The following is a 19,333-nucleotide window of genomic DNA, read 5'->3' on the forward strand; positions in this document are numbered from 1 at the left end:
TAAATCTCATGCTTAAGCAGTACATTTAAACAGCCACAGGCACCAGGCACCAAGCGGTGGTGTATGCTCAGTCGTGTCCAACTCTTTGTGACCCCATGGACTGTAGGCCACCAGGCTTCTTTGACCACAGAATTTTCCAGGCAAGAACACTGGAGTGGCTTGCCATTTCCTACTCCAGGGCATCTTCCTGACCCAGGGATCAAACCAGCATCTCTTGGGTCTCCTGCATTGGCAGGTAGATTCTTTACCAACTGTGACACCTGGGAAGTAGTATAGTATGCTCAAATGTACTCCATTATACTATTAAAGAATAATATATTGAGGATTCCAAAAAGCATTTGTTTACATGGGTTAAAGAGCATTGTGTTAGAAATTAAAAGTAAGAAATTACTGAAATATTTACTAATAAATAACTATAATAAAATCCATTATATGCTTATATAAATAGTATAACTTCAGTGAAAAATAACTATTTTCCAAAACAAAATCTCTTTAATGCTGGCTTAATGGAACACAGCTGCATTTTAATATATGCCTTTAAATTCAATATGCTGCACATGTTGCTCTGATTGAAGTACATAAAGAAAATCTAGCCTTATGCAGCGGAGAAGGCAATGGCAAGCCACTCCAGTACTCTTGCCTAGAAAATCCCATGGATGGAGGAGCCTGGTAGGCTGCAGTCCATGGGATCGCTATGAGTCGGAGATGACTAAGCGACTTCACTTTCACTTTTCACTTTCACACATTGGAGAAGGAAATGGCAACCCACTCCAGTGTTCTTGCCTGGAGAATCCCAGGGACGGGGGAGCCTGGTGGGCTTCCGTCTATGGGGTCACATAGGGTCGGACACGACTGAAGTGACTTAGCAGTAGCAGCAGCCTTATGCAGATTGGAAAGGGAAGGAATATTTTAATAACCTTTTCAAATAACTGTGGATATTATTAACACTACACTGAATCTAGACAAATGGTAATTCCTCAAAGGTTAGCTGAAATGTTACGAATGAACTTTTTTACATTAAAATCCATCAGTCTGTGCTCGCTTCAGCAGCACATATACTAAAAATTGGAACAATACAGAGAAGATTAGCATGGCCCCTGTGCAACGATGACACGCAAATTCGTGAAGCGTTCCACATTTTTGCTTTGGTACATATACACAATGGAGTATTGCTATGCTATGCTAAGTCACTTCAGTCGTGTCCGACTCTGTGTGACCCCATAGACAGCAGCCCACCAGGCTCCCCCGTCCCTGGGATTCTCCAGGAAAGAACACTGGAGTGGGTTGCCATTTCCTTCTCCAATGTGTGAAAGTGAAAAGTGAAAGTGAAGTCGCTCAGTCGGTCTGACCCTTAGTGACCCCACGGACTGCAGCCTACCAGGCTCCTCCATCCATGGGATTTTCTAGGCAAGAGTACTGGAGTGGCTTGCCATTGCCTTCTCCGACAATGGAGTATTACTCAGCCATTAAAAAGAATACATTTGAAGCAGTTCTAATGAGGTGGATAAAACTGGAGCCTATTATGCAGAGTGAAGTAAGGCAGAAAGAAAAACATCAATACAGTATACTAACGCATATATATGGAATTTAGAAAGAGGATAACCTTAACCCTGTATACGAGACAGCAAAAGAGACACAGGTGTATAGAACAGTCTTTGGGACTCTGTGGGAGAGGGTGAGGGTGGGATGATTTGGGAGAATGGCATTGAAACATGTATATTATCATATGTGAAACGAATCACCAGTCCAGGTTCGACGCATGATACAGGAAGCTCAGGGCTGGTGCACGGGGATGACCCAGAGGGAGGATATGGGGAGGAGGGAGGTAGGAGGGGGGTTCAAGAAGGGGAACACATGTATACCCGGGGCAGATTCATGTCAATATATGGCAAAACCAACCAATATAATATTGTAAAGTAATTAGCCTCCAATAAAAAAAATAAAATAAAATCCATCAGTCTGTCTTGATCCTTGAATTGATGTTTTCCCCATGATGATTTTGTAATACTATGCGTTGGTATTTGGACCAATTATTACCTCACTAATTTATGCAGATCTTCCAAATGTTGACATACTCCATTGTATAATTTCTAGTAATCACATTTGTCAATATCACCCAATATAATCAGAAAGGTCTTGAAGCATATTGGGAAGCTATCAAGTCACAGAGGCAGACATGTTTTGTAAAACTTTAATTTTCAGTTGAAAGCTTGAATTTATCATGTTTAACAAATTCTGTCAGTTATTTTCCTTGATGTGATAGCTTACGTTGTTCATTTTTGATAAATCACCTGCCAAATAGCCAACACTTAAGAAAAGTTATTTATCTCAATCATTAAGTGAAAATGGTGTTCTATGAAAAAAATGATTAAGTTCAGCTTGCAGCTCCACCATTTTGCACAAGTGCTTTACCATGAGCTTTGGTATACAGAAGTCCTTTATGTATCCTTTTCGTGTGCGTGTGTGTGTGTGTGTCTCAGTCGTATCCAACTCCTAGACACCCCATGGACTGTAGCCCGCCAGGCTCCTCTGTCCATGGAATTCTCCAGGCAAGAATACTTGAGTGGGTTGCCAATTCCCTTCTCCAGGGGATCTTCTCAATCCAAGGATCAAACCCGGGTCTTGCATTGCAGGCAGAATTTTCACTGTCTTAGCCACCAGGGAAACTCCCTTTCCATGTATCAAACATTAAGACTTTATTTGAAAGTTGAGGTTTAATTAACAATCCCGACTGCTTCAGTGAAGACATTCTAAAGTGAAACAGACAGTTCTAAATAGTGAGTGGATGACTTTAGTAACATTAATAGCACAGTAATTTTTTTGCTCACTACTGCTTTTACAAACACCATAATACCATTAAAAAAAAAAAAAAAAAGACTTCCCTGTAGCTCAAACGGTGAAGTCTGCCTGCAATGCAGCAGACCAGGGCTCGATTCCTGAGCTGGGAAGATCCTCTGGGGGCTGCAAAGAGTCTGACGTGACCAACACACACACACTGCTTTTACATCATCAGTGCCTATGTCAACACAGTAAAAAGGAAAATAATGTCTTAGTTTTATTTTGATAATAGTTCAGGCATTGCAGACATCTCAGGGATCTCTCTTCCCAGGTGACTGCAGATTATACTCTGAGATGAGTATTTCCTTATCCTTGCTAGAATGTAAAACCTACGATTTGAGGGTTTTTTTGATCTTGTTCACTGGTATGCCTCCAGGGATTAGATCACGTTTGGCACACAGTAGGCATTCAATAATTATTTACTTAATTATTTAATGAAGTAATCAGCACTAACTTATAACAGCAAAGAGATTATAACATGCATTCTGGAAATTCATTTCTTTAAATTTAGTTTTGAATAGGTAAAATATACAATAGGATACACGATGAAAAGTCTCCCACTTTGCCTTCCCCGAGGAACTTAAATTGCTATCTCAGAGATTACCACTGCTGTCAGTTTCTGATGTATTTTTCCAGTGATATTTTATGGATTCACAAGCATATACACAAACATATTCCTTTCTTACCTCACATAAATGGTGGTATATTATACACAATCTGGACAGAATCGTAATTTTTTAAAAACAGTAATTATTTATTTATTTGGCTGCACTGGGTCTTAGTTGCAGCATGCAAGATGTTCAGCTGTGGCATATGAACTCTTAGTTGAGGCATGTGTGATCTAGTTCCCTGACCAGGGATCGAACCTGGGCACCCTGCATTGGGAGCATGCAGTCTTAGCCACTGGACTACCAGAAAAGTCCCAATAATGATTTTTTAAGTAAACTTTTTCTTTTGGAATAATTTTGGATTTACAGAAATGTTTCAGATAATTTTGTATACCCTTTATTAACTTCTATTAATGTTAGCATCTTACATAATCATAGTACCATATCAAACTAAGAAATTAACAGTGTTACACTATTAACTAAATTACAAAATTTATTCAGATTTCAGTAATTATGTCCTTTTGGCTCCAGGGTCCAATCCACGATACCACATCACTTTCAGCATAGTGTTTTCTCCCTAAAATGTATTTTGAGGATTGCCTCATGTCAATTAATTGGCAGTTGCCTCCTATTCTGTAAATATGAAGGACTTTAATAGGACTGTAAATAGGAAGGACTGTAAAAATGGAGTGAAAGTGGAATTTTAGGGCCAGTGATTATGTGCATTTAAAAATTACCAAACTTCTCTTCCCCAAAGAAATTAGCATACCCTTCTAATTAGTTCCCCTGTGATTTGAGTGTTTTAAATTTCTTTGAAGAGCCAAGATTAATATTGGGGACTGAATTAAAGTGATAAAGGTAAAAGTATTCAAAAAGTTTTTTCCACACATTGAAATATTTTTAATGTACTGCACAAACATACAAAGCATTGCAACACTTATACATTCTACCATATTTTATTGTGCCATGACTCACATGTATGGTTGGTTCGCCTTAGGACCACTAGGGGGCTCTGCTGGAAGGGTTTTTACAGTTTTTCCGTTTAGGGGAATGTTTCCAGATGATGCTTTAGAATTCTAAACTCTTAAAACTTGGAAGAGATCATCTCATCCAGCTTCCTTATTTTGCAGAAGAGGAAACCAAGGTTGAAAGAGAGACAGCTGGTATGGAAGAGGGTTGGAATTTAAAATCCCCTTTTGGTTCCTGCGGCAGAAGTTCAAGAAATTCTTTTTTTGCCATGTGCCTCCACTGAATGACTCATACCCAGGGGCTTATTTTTTTTTACTGCCACAATTTTAGTAATTTTTGCTAAGATGGTGTATTTGTGATATTTTCCTAACAGGATGCTTTACTGATTAGTTAGGTGAAAGAAGTGCATGAAATATAAACTTCTAAATAAATATTATTTATTACAAAATGTTTTCTACTCAAAGCATCCCTTAGTATCAAAACCGCCCTAGCAACCACTTTTAAATTGCCTCTCAAATTTACTTCCCACTTAAAAATTTACTCTTTATTCCTTTATTCACTCAGTATTCATTGAGTGCCTACTAGCACCAGCCACGGTTGTACACTCTAGGCTTATAGAAGTAAAGCTGCCCTTCCTCCCCAAGAAGCATAGCTATGTTTCTCCAGTTTTCCCTTTAACATAAACTATTTTCACGTATCTTAGTTCAGTGGTTTTCATACTGTGGTCTCTGAACCAGCAGCACGAGCAGCAGCACCTGGGAACCTGCTAAAAATGCAAATTAGGCCCACCTTACACTCTTTTTTGTTTTTTCTTAAGCTCTCCAGGGATCCTGATAATGTACATTCAAGTTTTAAAGCTATGGTTTTAGTTCCACGGCTAGTTATTAATTATCTAAGCAGGCCAAAGATCAACATCTGGCTTCTAAACCCATCCCAGGCATCTCCACTGAGACCCGGTCTCAACTACAACTGAGATACAACAATGGCCATACTTAATGTAATGATTTGTTGTACCTGGAAAAATCCCGGGATGACTGCAGTAATAGAACCGTAACGGCTGCAGGACAAAAACGAACCGCAGTGGCTTTTCAGAACCAATAGAAAATGGGCCAGACCGAGTTCCCGGACAGTGTTTTCCGACACTAGACACAGCCGGATACTTTAAGCCCGTGGTCTGGCTGAGTCAGGGCGGCGCTCCAAGCCGAGAGGGGCCGCGCGAACCCGCCGGGTTGGACTCGAACCTTCGGTTAGAGGCGAAGGTCTGGAAGCCTCCACCGGTACCACCTCCGTCCGTACAGGGGCGAAGGCGCCGGAGACGACCCGGCAGGCCCGGGAAGCCCTGGCCCGCGCGGAAGCCGCACCCGCCTGGCTGCAGACGCCGGCAGGGCGGAGCCACGCGGCCGCAGCGCAGGCAGAGGCGCGCCGCACAGCGCGGCGCAGGTTCGCGGCTCAGGCGTCTGAGGCTACAGCGGCAGCGGCTGCGCCGCCCGGCTGGGTGCGCGTCGTGCGCATGCGCGGACCCGGCGCCATTTTGGTGGCCGGGCGCGGAGGTGATTCCACACTGAAGATAGTGCGGCGGCCGGGGTGGCGGTGGCAGCGTTCGTGTGGTCGGGTGTGAATCGCCGGGGGAGGAGGCGGTGGAGGAAGAGGTGGCGGCGGTGGCGGTGGTCGTAGCGGTGGCGGAGGAGGCGGGTACGAATCAGCTGCGGGCGGAGACATGGCCAACATCGCGGTGCAGCGAATCAAGCGGGAGTTCAAGGAGGTGCTGAAGAGCGAGGAGGTCAGAAATGAACTCCCGGACGTCCCCCACAGCAGCCCGGGGCGGGAGGGCCCTTCCGGTGGCAGTCCCGACGTCCCTGGTAGCCCCGGGTCGGCCTTCTCTGCGGCCGCCCTTGTGCCTGTTGGGGAAGCGGCCGTCTCCCGCTCCTGCCGCCGCCTTCCCCTCCCCTCCCCGGGCCCTGGGCTGGACGGTCTCGCGGGCGGGGGCTCTGGGGAGGAAGAAGGTTTCGGGGGCAGAGGGAGAAAGGGCGCCTGTCGGCGGGTGCGAGCTCGGGAGAGCGCCCCACGGCAGCGGCAGCAGCTGAAGTGTGACTGTAGGGTGGGGAGGTAGCAGGCCGGGCCTGAGAAAACCCGGGAAGTAGGTTGGGGGAAGGGGAAAGGTGGTAACTGGATCCGGAGAGCCGCGCCGCTCAAAGGCCCACACTTTTCAGGGTATTCTGGGTTATAGGCGGTCTGGCTGCCACCCTCCTTTCCTTACGGAAGGAGTGATTGATGAAAGAAGGACGTTCGGAGTTAACTCCCTCTCGGTTGGGTGTTGGGAGAGATGAGAAGACATAATGGGGTACTAGCTTATTTGAGTGGGCGATAAGGGAATTTTCACCTGAGATAGGAGATTAATTCCGTATTAGACCATTATCTCATTTCCACTTACTCCGACATTCTAGGCCTCTTTTTCGATTGACATCTGAAGCTTTTTGACTAGGTAAAGGCATATTAAATATACATCGGTATATTAAAGACGTTTAAATATTTTTAGCTAGGATTAGGAAAAAATAATGAAGTGTATGAGTAGCTTATTTCAAAATACTGTTCACAAGTTACAGATGAGAGAGTCTGTCCTAAAGACAATGCCTCTGTGACACTGTTGTGTTGTGCCATGTAACTTCATTATGATGTCCCCATAGTTAATTCTTACTTTTGAAAAACTGTCCTACTTAAAAACATGAGGTTTCAGATTAATACATTGTTATGTTTCTTTTATTAAGTAGGTTTACTCCAACATATATCTGAAATGATTAAAAAATTTTTTGTCTCAAGCTACTCTTGAGTCCTGTAGAAATTTTAGATACGCTGATATTGGCCACATTTGTTAATGTATTTTAAGTGTTTTGGTAATTTGACTCAAAATTATGAAAGTATAGTACAGCTTTTCACACCCAAAATCAACAAGAATGCTAGTTTGTTTTTCCTCCTTGAACTCAACAAAGATTAAAAATACTGAATGGTTACTTTCAGGATGTCAAATATCATTATCGAATATATTATTGCTGTTTGGGTTTTTCTCTTACCTTGGTACTATAATGATCTCAATGATTTGTGAAATTCAGCATTCTAAGTATGTGATGAGTTATTGACAAGTCTGAAAGCAAGCCCTTGAACTTTATTTGTGCCACTGAATATGAAGGGATTGTGTGTCTTTACAGTTAGACGTGGAGAAGATTCTTTAAAAAAAATGCCAAATCCTAGCAGATTTATTGAATATAATAGTATATAATGATTGGTTTTACAGAGCATGTGTATGAACTCTGACCCCTGTATTTGTTCAAGTGCCAAAACTCTGAATGGAAGGATGACTTTGTGTTTTTGTGGTACAGTGCAGAAGAAGAATCATAAATACCTGCACTGTGATATATAGTGAGACAGTGGTTCTAAATTTTTCTTTCAGTAAGAAAATATTTTCCAGGATACTTGACATGTATCTTCCTAATGCAAGTTTGCAGCTAATATTATTGCCAGTAGCCTAGAACTTTTCTTCTGTAATACTGTTGCACAAGCCTGAAACTTAATATAAGACTTTAATGCTTTATTTTCTATTACTTAAAAGTGGTCACTGCTCTCGTAATTCCTATAGTCTCTGCATTAGGTGAGGTGACTTTTCACCATGATATTCTTAGTACTTGAAGTTTAAAAGAAATCTTGTATTGCTCTGGTAATGTATATTGTTAAAATAATACAGCTTTTTCTATATAAGCAATGATGAAACCTTGTTTAAAGTGACGTAGTGTTTCAGAGGAAGAAAACAAAATCCAAACAGGAAAATTATTTTTTTAACAGTGCCTTTATAAATCTGGAATGAAACTTCTTCCAGAAAGAACATTTAGGAAAGGGTCAGATAATTTAATATTGACTATATAATCAATAAATAGCTTTATTTTCACCAATATATTTTATTTCATTGATACTTAAGTCCAATTCTATAGGTGGATTATGTTGATTATTTTCACTACATTGAAGTCAAGTATTTCCTCATGTCATCTATGTAAATCTTCATTTTACCAAAGTTTATTTCATATTTTTATGTTTACTAAGAATCTTGATTGATTTTAAGGATTTCCTCTCCCCCTTTTAAGTGTCTTTGTAAAGATAGCTTACACCTGGTGGTAAGAAGTTGTAAATGGCCACTGTTAGAATGTGTTGTTAATTAAAATACAGCCTCAAGATAAATGTGGAAAGTACAGGGTAGAATCAGAGTAGTGCCAGGAGGCCACCATTACTGTCAGAAGTAGGGGAGTGTGTGTATTTGTATAGGTGAAAGGATTAATGAGAAATTGGTAACATTGTTTCTCTGTAGGATAATTGGGTGTCTGGGGCAACAGGCATCAAAAGAGTCCTTTGGAATTTTGAGTCATGCTAATATGTTATTTACTAAAAATAAATAAACCATGTAGGCCTTTTTTCCGTGAGACTATGTTTGGAAATCTGTTGCTTGTCTGAGATATTAATTTATTTAAATCTATAAGTTTAATATTTCAGAGTTGCAAGGAATAGAAAATTGATTTAAAGTACACTTAATAGGTGTTTTATTAGTTGAATTACATAAGTGAATTGTAGCTTATGAGGACAAAGTAAAGCTATAATCTGTACTCATAGGTTATATTATTTATTATAAGTTGTTACTGGTATTAACAACCACCGTTTGTAAAGGAACTAGCAGCTCCATTTGTTTATATACATTACTGCTAATTTTCAAGAACAGGTCCTTGAATTAGATTTTTTATTTCTTAGATGAGAAAAAATGAGATTCAGAGAAGTTAAATTATTTGTCTGCAAACATACATCTTTGGGATTTAGATCTAAGTTTGCTTGTGTTTATATTATACCATGCTGTCCTGACTTGTCAAGTGTAGGCATACTTTTAATTATTTAAAAATAATTGAACCTGGTTTGTATTAGTGATTAAAAGATTTAAATGCAGCCTAATTTAATTGTTTAAACATTAAGCATTCAGTTCAGTTCAGTCGCTCAGTTGTGTCCGACTCTGCGACCCCATGAATCACAGCACGCCAAGGCCTCCCTGTCCATCACCAACTCCCGGAGTTCACCCAAACTCATGTCCATAGAGTCGGTGATGCCATCCAGCCATCTCATTCTCTGTCGTCCCCTTCTCCTCCTGCCCCCAACCTTTCCCAGCATCAGTCTTTTCCGGTGAGTCGCATGAGATGGCCAAAGTATTGCAGTTTCAGCTTTAGCATCAGTCCCTCCAATGAACACCCAGGATTGATCGCCTCTAGAATGGACTGGTTGGATCTCCTTGCAGTACAAGGGACTCTGAAGAGTCTTCTCCAGCACCACAGTTCAAAAGCATCAATTCTTCGGCGATCAGCCTTCTTCATAGTCCAACTCTCACATCCATACATGACCACAGGAAAAACCATAGCCTTGACTAGACGGACCTTGGTTGCATTAAACATTAAGCATTACCTGTAATTAAAGGTTTGCTTCCATTTCAGTATGCAAAATATTTTTAAATTTGAAGTTCACGGAAGTAAAATGCCTGTAAATCAGTCCACATACCCTTGTTTGTTCTTGTCCTGTATGGTACCTGTAGTTTTTTTCATATTGTAACTGCACTTTGCTAACATTTTCTAGAATTCTCATAGGGAATATTTAAATATGTGGCATTAGCAAATTGGTTTCATGAAAACTACTATTGTATAAATTTCCCTTAAGTATTTAAATGGATTTTTGTACCTGTTGTCATTTTAAATTTTATATATTTGATTATTCTGTATAGAACTAGTTACAAATCTTTAAAGGGAAGTCTTTTAATTTCTATTGACCATGGTTTCTCAACCTTGGCAGTGTTGACGTGTGGGGCAGGTAATGACTTCTTTGTTGTGGGTGGTTCTTCTGTGCATTGTAGGATGTTTAGCACAATTGCTGACTAAGAGCACTAGATGCCAATAGCACAGGCAATCTTCCTCCCACCTCCCTACCATTTCCCTGCCATTGTATCAACTAAAAATGTCTCCATACTTTGTCAAATGTTGAGAACCACTGCTGTAGACAGCACTCTTTAGAAGAACATTAAGACAGTTAACTATATAGAGTTTGTAGTATAATTCATCTAAAAGATGAATGGACGGTAACAGTACAAGAAAATTAGTATAGCATGACTACTACTAGCTTTGAGTGTTCTGTTTTTAAGACTTTGCCCCTGGTTTATCAATTAATTATTATCTTTTTCTTTTAAACTTTTTCCTTTCTAGTAAAGACAAAGGTGAAATTTCCTGCTATAAACTAATGTAACTAGAATTTGAACAATTTTTTACTAGTAGAAAAGCGATTTGTTTTTACAGCTATGTAAGTTTTTAGTTCAGTGTAGCTTAGTCTTATGAGGTTCTGGGTGTGTTATTGACTGAGTTAAAAAAATTAAAAGCCTGTCCAAGTAATACTCTTTGGGGTGCATTTCTTTTTTTAATTTTTTAAAGGCTTTGGTGTGTCCATCAATCATCTGGGATTCCTTTGCAGATCATCCCTTTATAAAGAATATGTTTTTTTGTTTCTCAGTAAATATGTTATCAGCATTTATTGAGGATATTTGCAAACAGCCCTGAAAGACTTACCTGGTTGGAGACAGATAAAAATGATAGATGGAGAGAATCAGTGCTGTGGGAATTCTGAGGGTGTGTGTATGTAGGAAGAGAGGTTGTTGAGCTCTGTTCCAAAGGAAAGTTAAGACTGAATTTCAGGAGACAGTCTTAAAAGAATTACAGGAGTACTGTATAATTTATAAGTAAATGATCTCTTCTGTAGACTCCTGAATTGGAATTAGGGAGCAGGAGTTGTGGACAAAATTAAGCTGGAAACATTTATATATTAATAACAGAAAGGTTGCACACCTCTAATATACACAAACATAGTTGTGGAGTTAGAACACATAAGTTATCTTTGGGGGAAAACTGCCTTTTTCAGATCAAAATAATAAATGGTAATATACAAAGCACATATGATAAAAGTGTGACCAACACCCAAAACAAACAATGTTAATATTACCAGCATCATCAGAATCCCCACACCCACCTCTTTCCAGTCAGTTTCCTGATTTTAATAACACAGGTTAGCTTTGGATATGTTTGAGTAAAAGGATAGACAGAAGAGCATATACTATATGATTTAATTTTAAAGATTTTCAAAAGCTGTCTTTCAAAGTCTTTGTTCAGAAAATATATTAATAGTGTCTAGAGAATGTATTAAAATGCATTGAATGTTTCAGTTGAAAGAGACCTTAGATCTAGGTGAAAAACCTCATCTGTAAGTTGAGGAAACTGAAGCCTAAAGAGATTGTTGTTCAGTGATACATAGATCTGGTTAATGGTGAACTTCACCTGGGTTGTGGTTTTTTTTTTTTAAGATTTTTGTTTTTTTGGTTTTGAGTCTTCGTTACTCAATGTGGGCTTTCTCTAGTTGTAGCGAGCAGGGGCTGCTCTTCCTTGTGGGGCTCAGGCTTCTCATTGCAGTGGCTTGTCTTGTTGAGGAGCAGACTAGGCACACAGGCTTCAGTAGTTGCGGCACACGGGCACATCACCCCGCAGCACGTGGGATCTTCCCCGACTAGGGATCGAACCTGTGTACCCTGCATTGGCAGGCAGATACTTAACCACTGTGCCACCAGGGAAGCCCCCTCGTCCAGGTTTTTTGCATACCAATTTACTCCAGCCGTTATATATGGTTGCTTTATGAGATGGTATTTTTCATAAACAATACTATAAAAGTTGAATGCTAATAAAACTAAGTATCATTACAACAATGGATGACATGTCATTCAGTATTGAGAATTGCATTAATCTTTAAATATATTCTGCTTTTCTATCTTGGTGTGAGAACTTAAGTTTGACAGGAGGCAGAGATACTTAGTTTCGTAAGCATAATGTAGTAAGTTTAGCTTAGTGACTAAGAGTGTGGGCTTTGGAATTTCAGTCTTGGCTTTTCAGCTTAATACCTACAGCACTGACTATTTCAGTTTTCTTCTCTGAAAATAGGAGATCAAAAGTCTTTTCAGTGCTTAGAGCAGTGCTTGGAATATTCAGTAAGTGGATAGTTGTGAAGATGTCTGAATTAATTATACTTTCATATTCTGCTTATTGTTGTCCTTGGATCATAAAAGTTTCCTTCAGTGGTTCAGTGATAGTTCTGTGTGAATGTGGCTCCAGAAAAGGCTTAAGGTGATGAGCGACTTTATACTTCTGATAATATTTCTTTGTGTGTAAGTAACCTATGGGGATTGGTGGCCGAGGGGAATACAAAAGTATATTTGGACTTAGTTCTGAAAATGTTGGTTAGTCTTTCTTAAGGAGACAGTGGGATTATTTTGAATTTCTTCACATGACTCTGGTCTCCTTTAACTGGACCATGGAATCCAGATTCTAATCCTGTGGTGTACAATTTTGAATTCCTTTGTAAAATCCTTATTTTAAAATTGGGTCTTGGAAGCTAGAAAGTGGTAGTCACATCCATCTGACATCAATGGTATGTTCTACTATGTAATTCTGAAAAGGTGAGGCTAGTTCATTGCATTCAAAACCCTTGCCATTTCCCTCCATTTAGTTCTTTTCTTTTACTGCAAATTTAAAATAATAACTACCTATAGTTGAATGCCTGCTATCTGGTATTTTATATCTATGACAGCCTGATGAGAAGGGTTGCTTCTATTACAGGTTAGAAAGTTGTAGCTCTGAAGAAATTAACTTTCCACAGTGTCAAGTAACTTGGTGGTGGTGGTGGTGGTTCAGTTGCTAAGAGATGTCCAACTCTTTCTGACCCTGTGGACAGCAGTGCTCCAGGCTTTTTTGTCCAAGCAGGGGTTTAAAACCAGGTCTCTGACTCCATTTAACAACTTATGGTGGAAAGAATAATCATATGCCACTTGCTTCCAATCCATTATTTCTAAAGATGCTTTTAAAAATTACATTTTAGACTTTGAAGTTTAGAAATAATATATGAACCTTTATATCTATGGTCCAGATTTAATAGATCTTAATCCTCACACTGGCTTTAGCCCCTTCTCAACCTTCCAAGAAATAAAACCTACAGAGGAAGCTCACTTTTCTAACTTTTTCTCTATTCTGTACTCTCCTTCTTGGAAGTAACCATTACGCTGAAGTTGAGTATATCCCTCCCATACATATTTTTTACTACTGATAAACATATTTTTGAGTGTAAGGTCACTTTTTAGTGTTTTAAAATTTTTAGAAAAACTTCTTAGATGGTTATAATATTCTGCATCTCCTGCAACTTTTCTTCTCAGCGTTGTTTTTTAAGGATTACCTGTGACAATGCATAAATTGCTCTAGTTCTTCAGTTTTAAACTGCAGTTGACCAACATGGGTTTAAACTGCATGAATCTACTTGTATGTGGATTTTTTTCAATAGTAAATACTGCAGTTCACAATGATTCACTGTTGGTTGAATGTGTAGATGCGGAGAGACTGTATATGGAGGGCCAACTATAAGTTATACTTCGATTTTTGTCTGAGCAGAGGTTTGGCATCCCTAACCCCCTTGTTGTTTAAAGGTCAGCTGTATATTCTGTCAGTTTTTAAAATTCATTCTCCTGTTGATGGCATATAGTTATAAAAAAGACACACTGAACATTATTATAAATGTTTTCTTGGGTATTTTTTAGGAAGTAGATTTGCAGGATCTGACTGTATTTGTATCTTCTGCATGATTGGATATTGCATTATTGTTCTCCCAGTGATTGTATCAATTTACACTCCCTCTAGAAATCTGTAAGAATTCTAGTGACCTGACATCTGCAAAATTTAGATTTTTGTCAGTCTGATGGATATGAAATGGTAGCTTATTTTAATTTTCATTTCCTTTGTCAGTAGAAATATTAAGCATATTTTTGTGTCTATTGGCTGTGAGGCTTTCTTTTGTAAATTTAGTGTTTTCGTTATTTACCCATTTTTAAGAATTTCTGTGGTTTGTATTTTTCTTACTGATTTGTAAGAATTATCTGTAATTTTGCCTACTTCTATTATGTGGCTTAATTTCTAACTTTTGTCTTTTTTAATACTGTTTTTAAAAATTGTCGTAAATACTCATATAAAATTTTCCACCTTGTGTATTTTTAAGTGGATAATTTCAGTGGTGTTAAGTACATTCACATTGTTGTACAATCAATACCACCATCCATCTCCAAGACTCTACATTTTGTAAAATTGAAACTGTACCCTTTAAACACTTAACTCCTTACTTCTCCCATGCCCCGCTCCTGTAGTCAGCACTCTACTTTTTGTCTCTGTAAATTTGACTACTGTATTATACATTATTTGTTTTACTGGCTTATTTCACTTAACGATATCACATCTTTGGTCTTACTGAGTTTACCTTTAAAGTAGTCAAATTTGTCTGTCTTTTCCTTTGTGGTGTGCTTTTTTTTGGTATTGGATTGGCTAAAAAGTTCTTTTGGATTTTCCCATAGCATCTTTTGGAAAAACTTGAAGGAACATTTTGGCCTACTCTGGTTATCGTAAAGATATTCTCATGTATTTGGTTCTTAAACGTTAATTCATTCCTTTTGTTTGTTTGTTTTTGGTTGTGCTGGGTCTTCCTTCGTGGGCACGGGCTTTCTCTCGTGATGAGCAGGGGCTGCTCTTCCTTATGGTGCTTGGGTTTCTCATTGTGGTGGCTTCTCTTGTTGTAGAGCACAGGTTCTAGGATGTGTGGGTTTTAGTAGTTGCTGCTTCATGCAGGTTCATTAGTTGTTGCTTGTGGGCCCTAGAGCCTGTGCGTTGTGGTGCACAGGCTTTAGTTGCCTGCAGCATGTGGAATCTTTTGGACCAGGGATTGAACTGGAGTCCCTGCATTGGCAGGTGGATTCTTATGCTCTCTTCCATCAGCGAAGTCCTAATTCATTCTTTAACTCTGTACTCAGGCTTCTTCAGTTTCTTGTCATATTGAACTTACTTTTTCAGGCGTTACTAACATCTTCTAAATTGTTAAATGCAGAGACCTTTCTTCAGTGTTTCCAGTTCTGTCTTAGAGCTCTCCTCTTTCAGTTGCTCTGATACTAAATTTTGGTTTTTCTTTAACTTCTGTTATTACCCTTTATAAGTCTGATTTCATCTCCCATCCTCCATATATCTCCTGAATCTTTGTTTCCTCTTTTGTGTTCTTTTTGTCAATTGTCTTAGATCAGGCTTTCTTAGATAAACTTTTTATATTAAAATAGTTTGCTAATTTACATTTAATTCTCTGCCTTTAGTCTGTCCCAAGTTTTAATTCAACCCCCCTGGTGCTGTGCTACTGGGTTATTTTTTTAAAATATTTTTTAGTCCTCGCCTTGAGGCACGTGGAATCTTCGTTCCCTGACCACAGATCAAACCTGTGCCCCTTTGCATTGAAAACATGGAGGATAAAACCTCTGGACCACTGGGGAAGTCCCTGGATTTAATTTTTAAAACATGATCTTGTCATTTTCTTTTAGATTGTCTACGCCTTATTGCGTGAAGTCACAACCTTTTCATTTCTAGCCTACCTTTCCTGACCTGCTTCCTGTCAAGTCTCAACTCAGCTGCATGCCTAAACATACCTCAGACCCTCACTCTCCCTCCAACCTTTAGCTAACTAAATTAATTGCTTGCTCTTGAGTTGTTTTGTCTGCATGGAATAAGCCCTTATCTTCTTTATTTCGAAAAACTCATTTTAAAATGCCATTCCTAATAAGCTTTACTTGAACGCAGATTACCTCTTTTTCTAGTATCACTTTGTCAGGATCTTTAGAGCAGTTACTATATTGTTAGTGATTGTATATATGTCTTTCTGCTCCTGCTAGATCATTGAGCTCTTTGAGGGTTCTTATATTTTTCTCTTCAGCATCCAGCATGGTGCCTGAATTGTGGTAAGCTTAGTAACATTTAAAGTATGCCCCAAATCTTCAAAAGATGTCTAATCTTTTAGAGCTGTTGCTTAAAGTGCTCTTTGCCTAGGTTTAGAACGGATCTGTTTACTCTTTTCATTATTTTTAGCCTTTGTGTGATTATGAATTTTTCTTGTAATTACAAATGCAGGGCTAGCTAGCCTGTGTAGTCTTTTCTCTCAAGTGACTGTGGGATGCTTTGCTTTCAGGTTTTGTTATTTTATGTGAACCATCCTGTTTGGGATTGGTGTACGTAATTGTGGATTGATTTTCAGCAGTGATATAAAATATTCTGTGCCTCATTTTTCTTAAATTTTTCTTTAGTAGTTCCTTTATTTTTAAAATGTGTTTGTGTGTATAGTATACTATAGTTTATGCATTGGATATTTGATTTATTTCCAGTTTCTTGCTGATGCATATGTGCAAGAGTTTAGGGTATATGGGTATTTGGATGAAATTTTAAGTGGGTATGTCAGACTTTTTAAAAAATATCTCTTGGCTTGGTGGTATTTTGATTATATCTGTAGGTGTTTACTTAGGTGCTTTGTCTCCACCTGCCTGGTGAAACCGAGTGTGCGTCATTGAGGACAGAGGCCTGTCTTCCTGATTTTCTGTCCCGTTGCTCTACACGTTGCCTGGTAAGCAAGAGGCATTTGTTTTCCTGAATCAGTTTAAGGATTTCTTAAGGTCCAGGAAGGTAATCCCCAAGCCCTATGAAAGTAATACCTTTCATCCTACTTCTGGTACTGGAAAGAGTTGAATATGCTGATAAAGATGGCCTCCACTGAAGTTGAGTTTCTTTTGATAATGTAGTTAGGTTCTGAGTTGGGGTGATATCAGGTCTAAGTCCAAAACTTACAAATAAGATGGTGGGAAGGGAATCTTTTCTGCCTTTTTTTTTTTTAGTTCTCCTTTGATGATCTCAGGGGGCATCTATTTAGTATTATATGTGACATCATCTGTACTTACTGTTTAAGCTTTTTCTGGTGCACTTCACGGCACACAGACCTTCCCTGACCAGGGATCAAACCTGTGTCCCCTGCAATGGAAGTAGAGCATCTTAACCATTGGACCACTGGGGAAGTCTGATGGTTTAAACTCTTAAGTGATTCTACATTTTCTTCATTTATTCAACAAATATTTATTAAAAGCCACCTATGTTTGTTAATAAGATAGACATGGTCCATGCCCTTATGGAGTAAATTATGGTTCAGTACGTCTAGTCAAGGCTATGGTTTTCCCCGTGGTCATGTATGGATGTGAGAGTTGGACTGTGAAGAAAGCTGATCGCCGAAGAATTGATGCTTTTGAACTGTGGTGTTGGAGAAGACTCTTGAGAGTCCCTTGGACTGCGAGGAGATCCAACCAGTCCATTCTAAAGGAGATCAATCCTGGGTGTTCATTGGAAGGACTGATGCTAAAGCTGAAACTGCAATACTTTGGCCTCCTCATGCGATGAGTTGACTCACTGGAAAAGACTCTGATGCTAGGAAAGGTTGGGGGCGGGAGGAGACGGGGACGACAGAGAATGAGATGGCTGGATGGCATCACCGACTCTGTGGACATGAGTTTGAGTGTACTCCGGGAGTTGGTGATGGACAGGGAGGCCTGGCGTGCTGTGATTCATGGGGTCGCGGAGAGTCGGACACGACTGAGTGACTGAACTGAACTGAACTGAAGACAGTAAAACATTGAACAGGTAGTTGTGTGTGCTTGTTGAGTTTAAGGAGAACTGGGAGGATGAGGTAACCTAAACTCAGGGAAAGAGTTCCTTGGAGATAACCTTTAAGCTAATACTTGGGAAGATAAATTAAAATTAACTTAGTCATACATTAGGATGATCAACTCTTACATGCACATAGATAGCTAATAGTCACTATGTAGTGAAGAATGTAAACTATATAATTGCTTTTCTCTTTTAAATATAGTCAAATTCTGTGCATGTAAAAGTAACAAACATTAAACTTTGATAAATATGGGGAACCATATTCAAGTAAAAATTATCTGTAATTTCACTCCTAGAGATAATTCTTTTTTCTAAAACAAAGTTTGTTTATGAAATATTTTATATATAGAGATACATCTTAATTTTGATATTCCTTTCATTTTATCTGTGTTTGTATATATGTATGCGTATTTTTAATTTGGTGTTGGGGGAAGCTTTGAATACAGTTCCCATGGGACTTTAAACCCATGTCTGTAATTTTTAAAATCATTTGAAGCTGTTTTTCCCTATGAGACTCCAAGCTTCTCACAGGTAGGCATCATGTCTCGTCCATCTTTGTATTATCAGTACCAAGAGCTCTTTAAAAGATACTTAAGGGCTCCCTCTATGCTAGGCACCATGGTATGTGTTGGGGATATAGCAATGAATGGGGCAAGAGAAGACAGACAAGTAAGTAATAAATGCAGTGGAGAGTAGTATAATAATATTGTACAGCTATAATAATAATATTGATGAAAATAACATTGATAAAATAATATTGATGAAATTAATTAGTTGGTTTTGATTGGGTGTTCAGAAAAGGCCTCTCCTAGAATTGTAAACTTAAATTGAGATCTGAATGATAAAAGCATGTCTCTAGGGGAAAACAGTCCAAATCAGAGGAAACTGTTAAAGTCTCTGAAGTTGGGAATGAATTTGCAATGTCTCTGCAGCCAAAAAGGTTGTTGAGACTGGAGTATTGTGGATAAGGGTGGAGAATGGTGTAAGATGAATTTGGAGATGTAGGCAGGAGCCAGATCACATACAACTTTATAAGCCCAAAGTAAGGAGTTTGGATTTTAAGTGACTCTGAAAGCCATTTGAGGATTTAAAGCTACTGACAGAATTTTGTGTCTTTTTAAAGATCACTTTGGCTGCTGTGGAGAATGAATTGACACTGAAGATGTGAGAAAAGGTTTAGTATTTAAAGGCTGAGTTTTGCTGGATATAACAAAAGAAACAGTAGTAGTGATTAAATAGGCGTGGGGAAAGCACACTGGAGGTTGA

General features: G+C 38.9%; 1 protein-coding gene and 1 non-coding gene across 5 annotated transcripts in view; both read left to right on the forward strand.

Moving 5' to 3' along the window:
• The first annotated feature begins 1,034 nt into the window (after positions 1 to 1,034).
• On the forward strand, positions 1,035 to 1,142 carry LOC129562248 (U6 spliceosomal RNA). The gene has a single exon (XR_008687164.1). It is a non-coding gene; the product is annotated as a U6 spliceosomal RNA (small nuclear RNA).
• Positions 1,143 to 5,982: 4,840 nt separating this feature from the next.
• UBE2K (ubiquitin conjugating enzyme E2 K) overlaps positions 5,983 to 19,333 on the forward strand; it is a 75,555-nt gene continuing 62,204 nt past the window's right edge. For 2 of the 4 annotated variants that reach the window (XM_055435241.2, XM_088836290.1), the window contains exon 1: positions 5,983 to 6,195. In XM_055435241.2, the coding sequence (XP_055291216.1) occupies positions 6,133 to 6,195 (63 nt within the window). In that variant the 5' untranslated portion in view covers positions 5,983 to 6,132. Of the gene's footprint in view, positions 6,196 to 16,880; positions 16,980 to 19,333 lie in introns of all 4 variants that reach the window. The other 2 variants (XM_088836289.1, XM_088836291.1) reach the window with 2 other exon arrangements.

The sequence above is a fragment of the Moschus berezovskii genome, chromosome 5 (assembly GCF_049115385.1).
Source record: "Moschus berezovskii isolate FMDL1 chromosome 5, NW_MosBer_1.0, whole genome shotgun sequence".
NCBI classification, from domain to species: Eukaryota; Metazoa; Chordata; class Mammalia; order Artiodactyla; family Moschidae; genus Moschus; species Moschus berezovskii.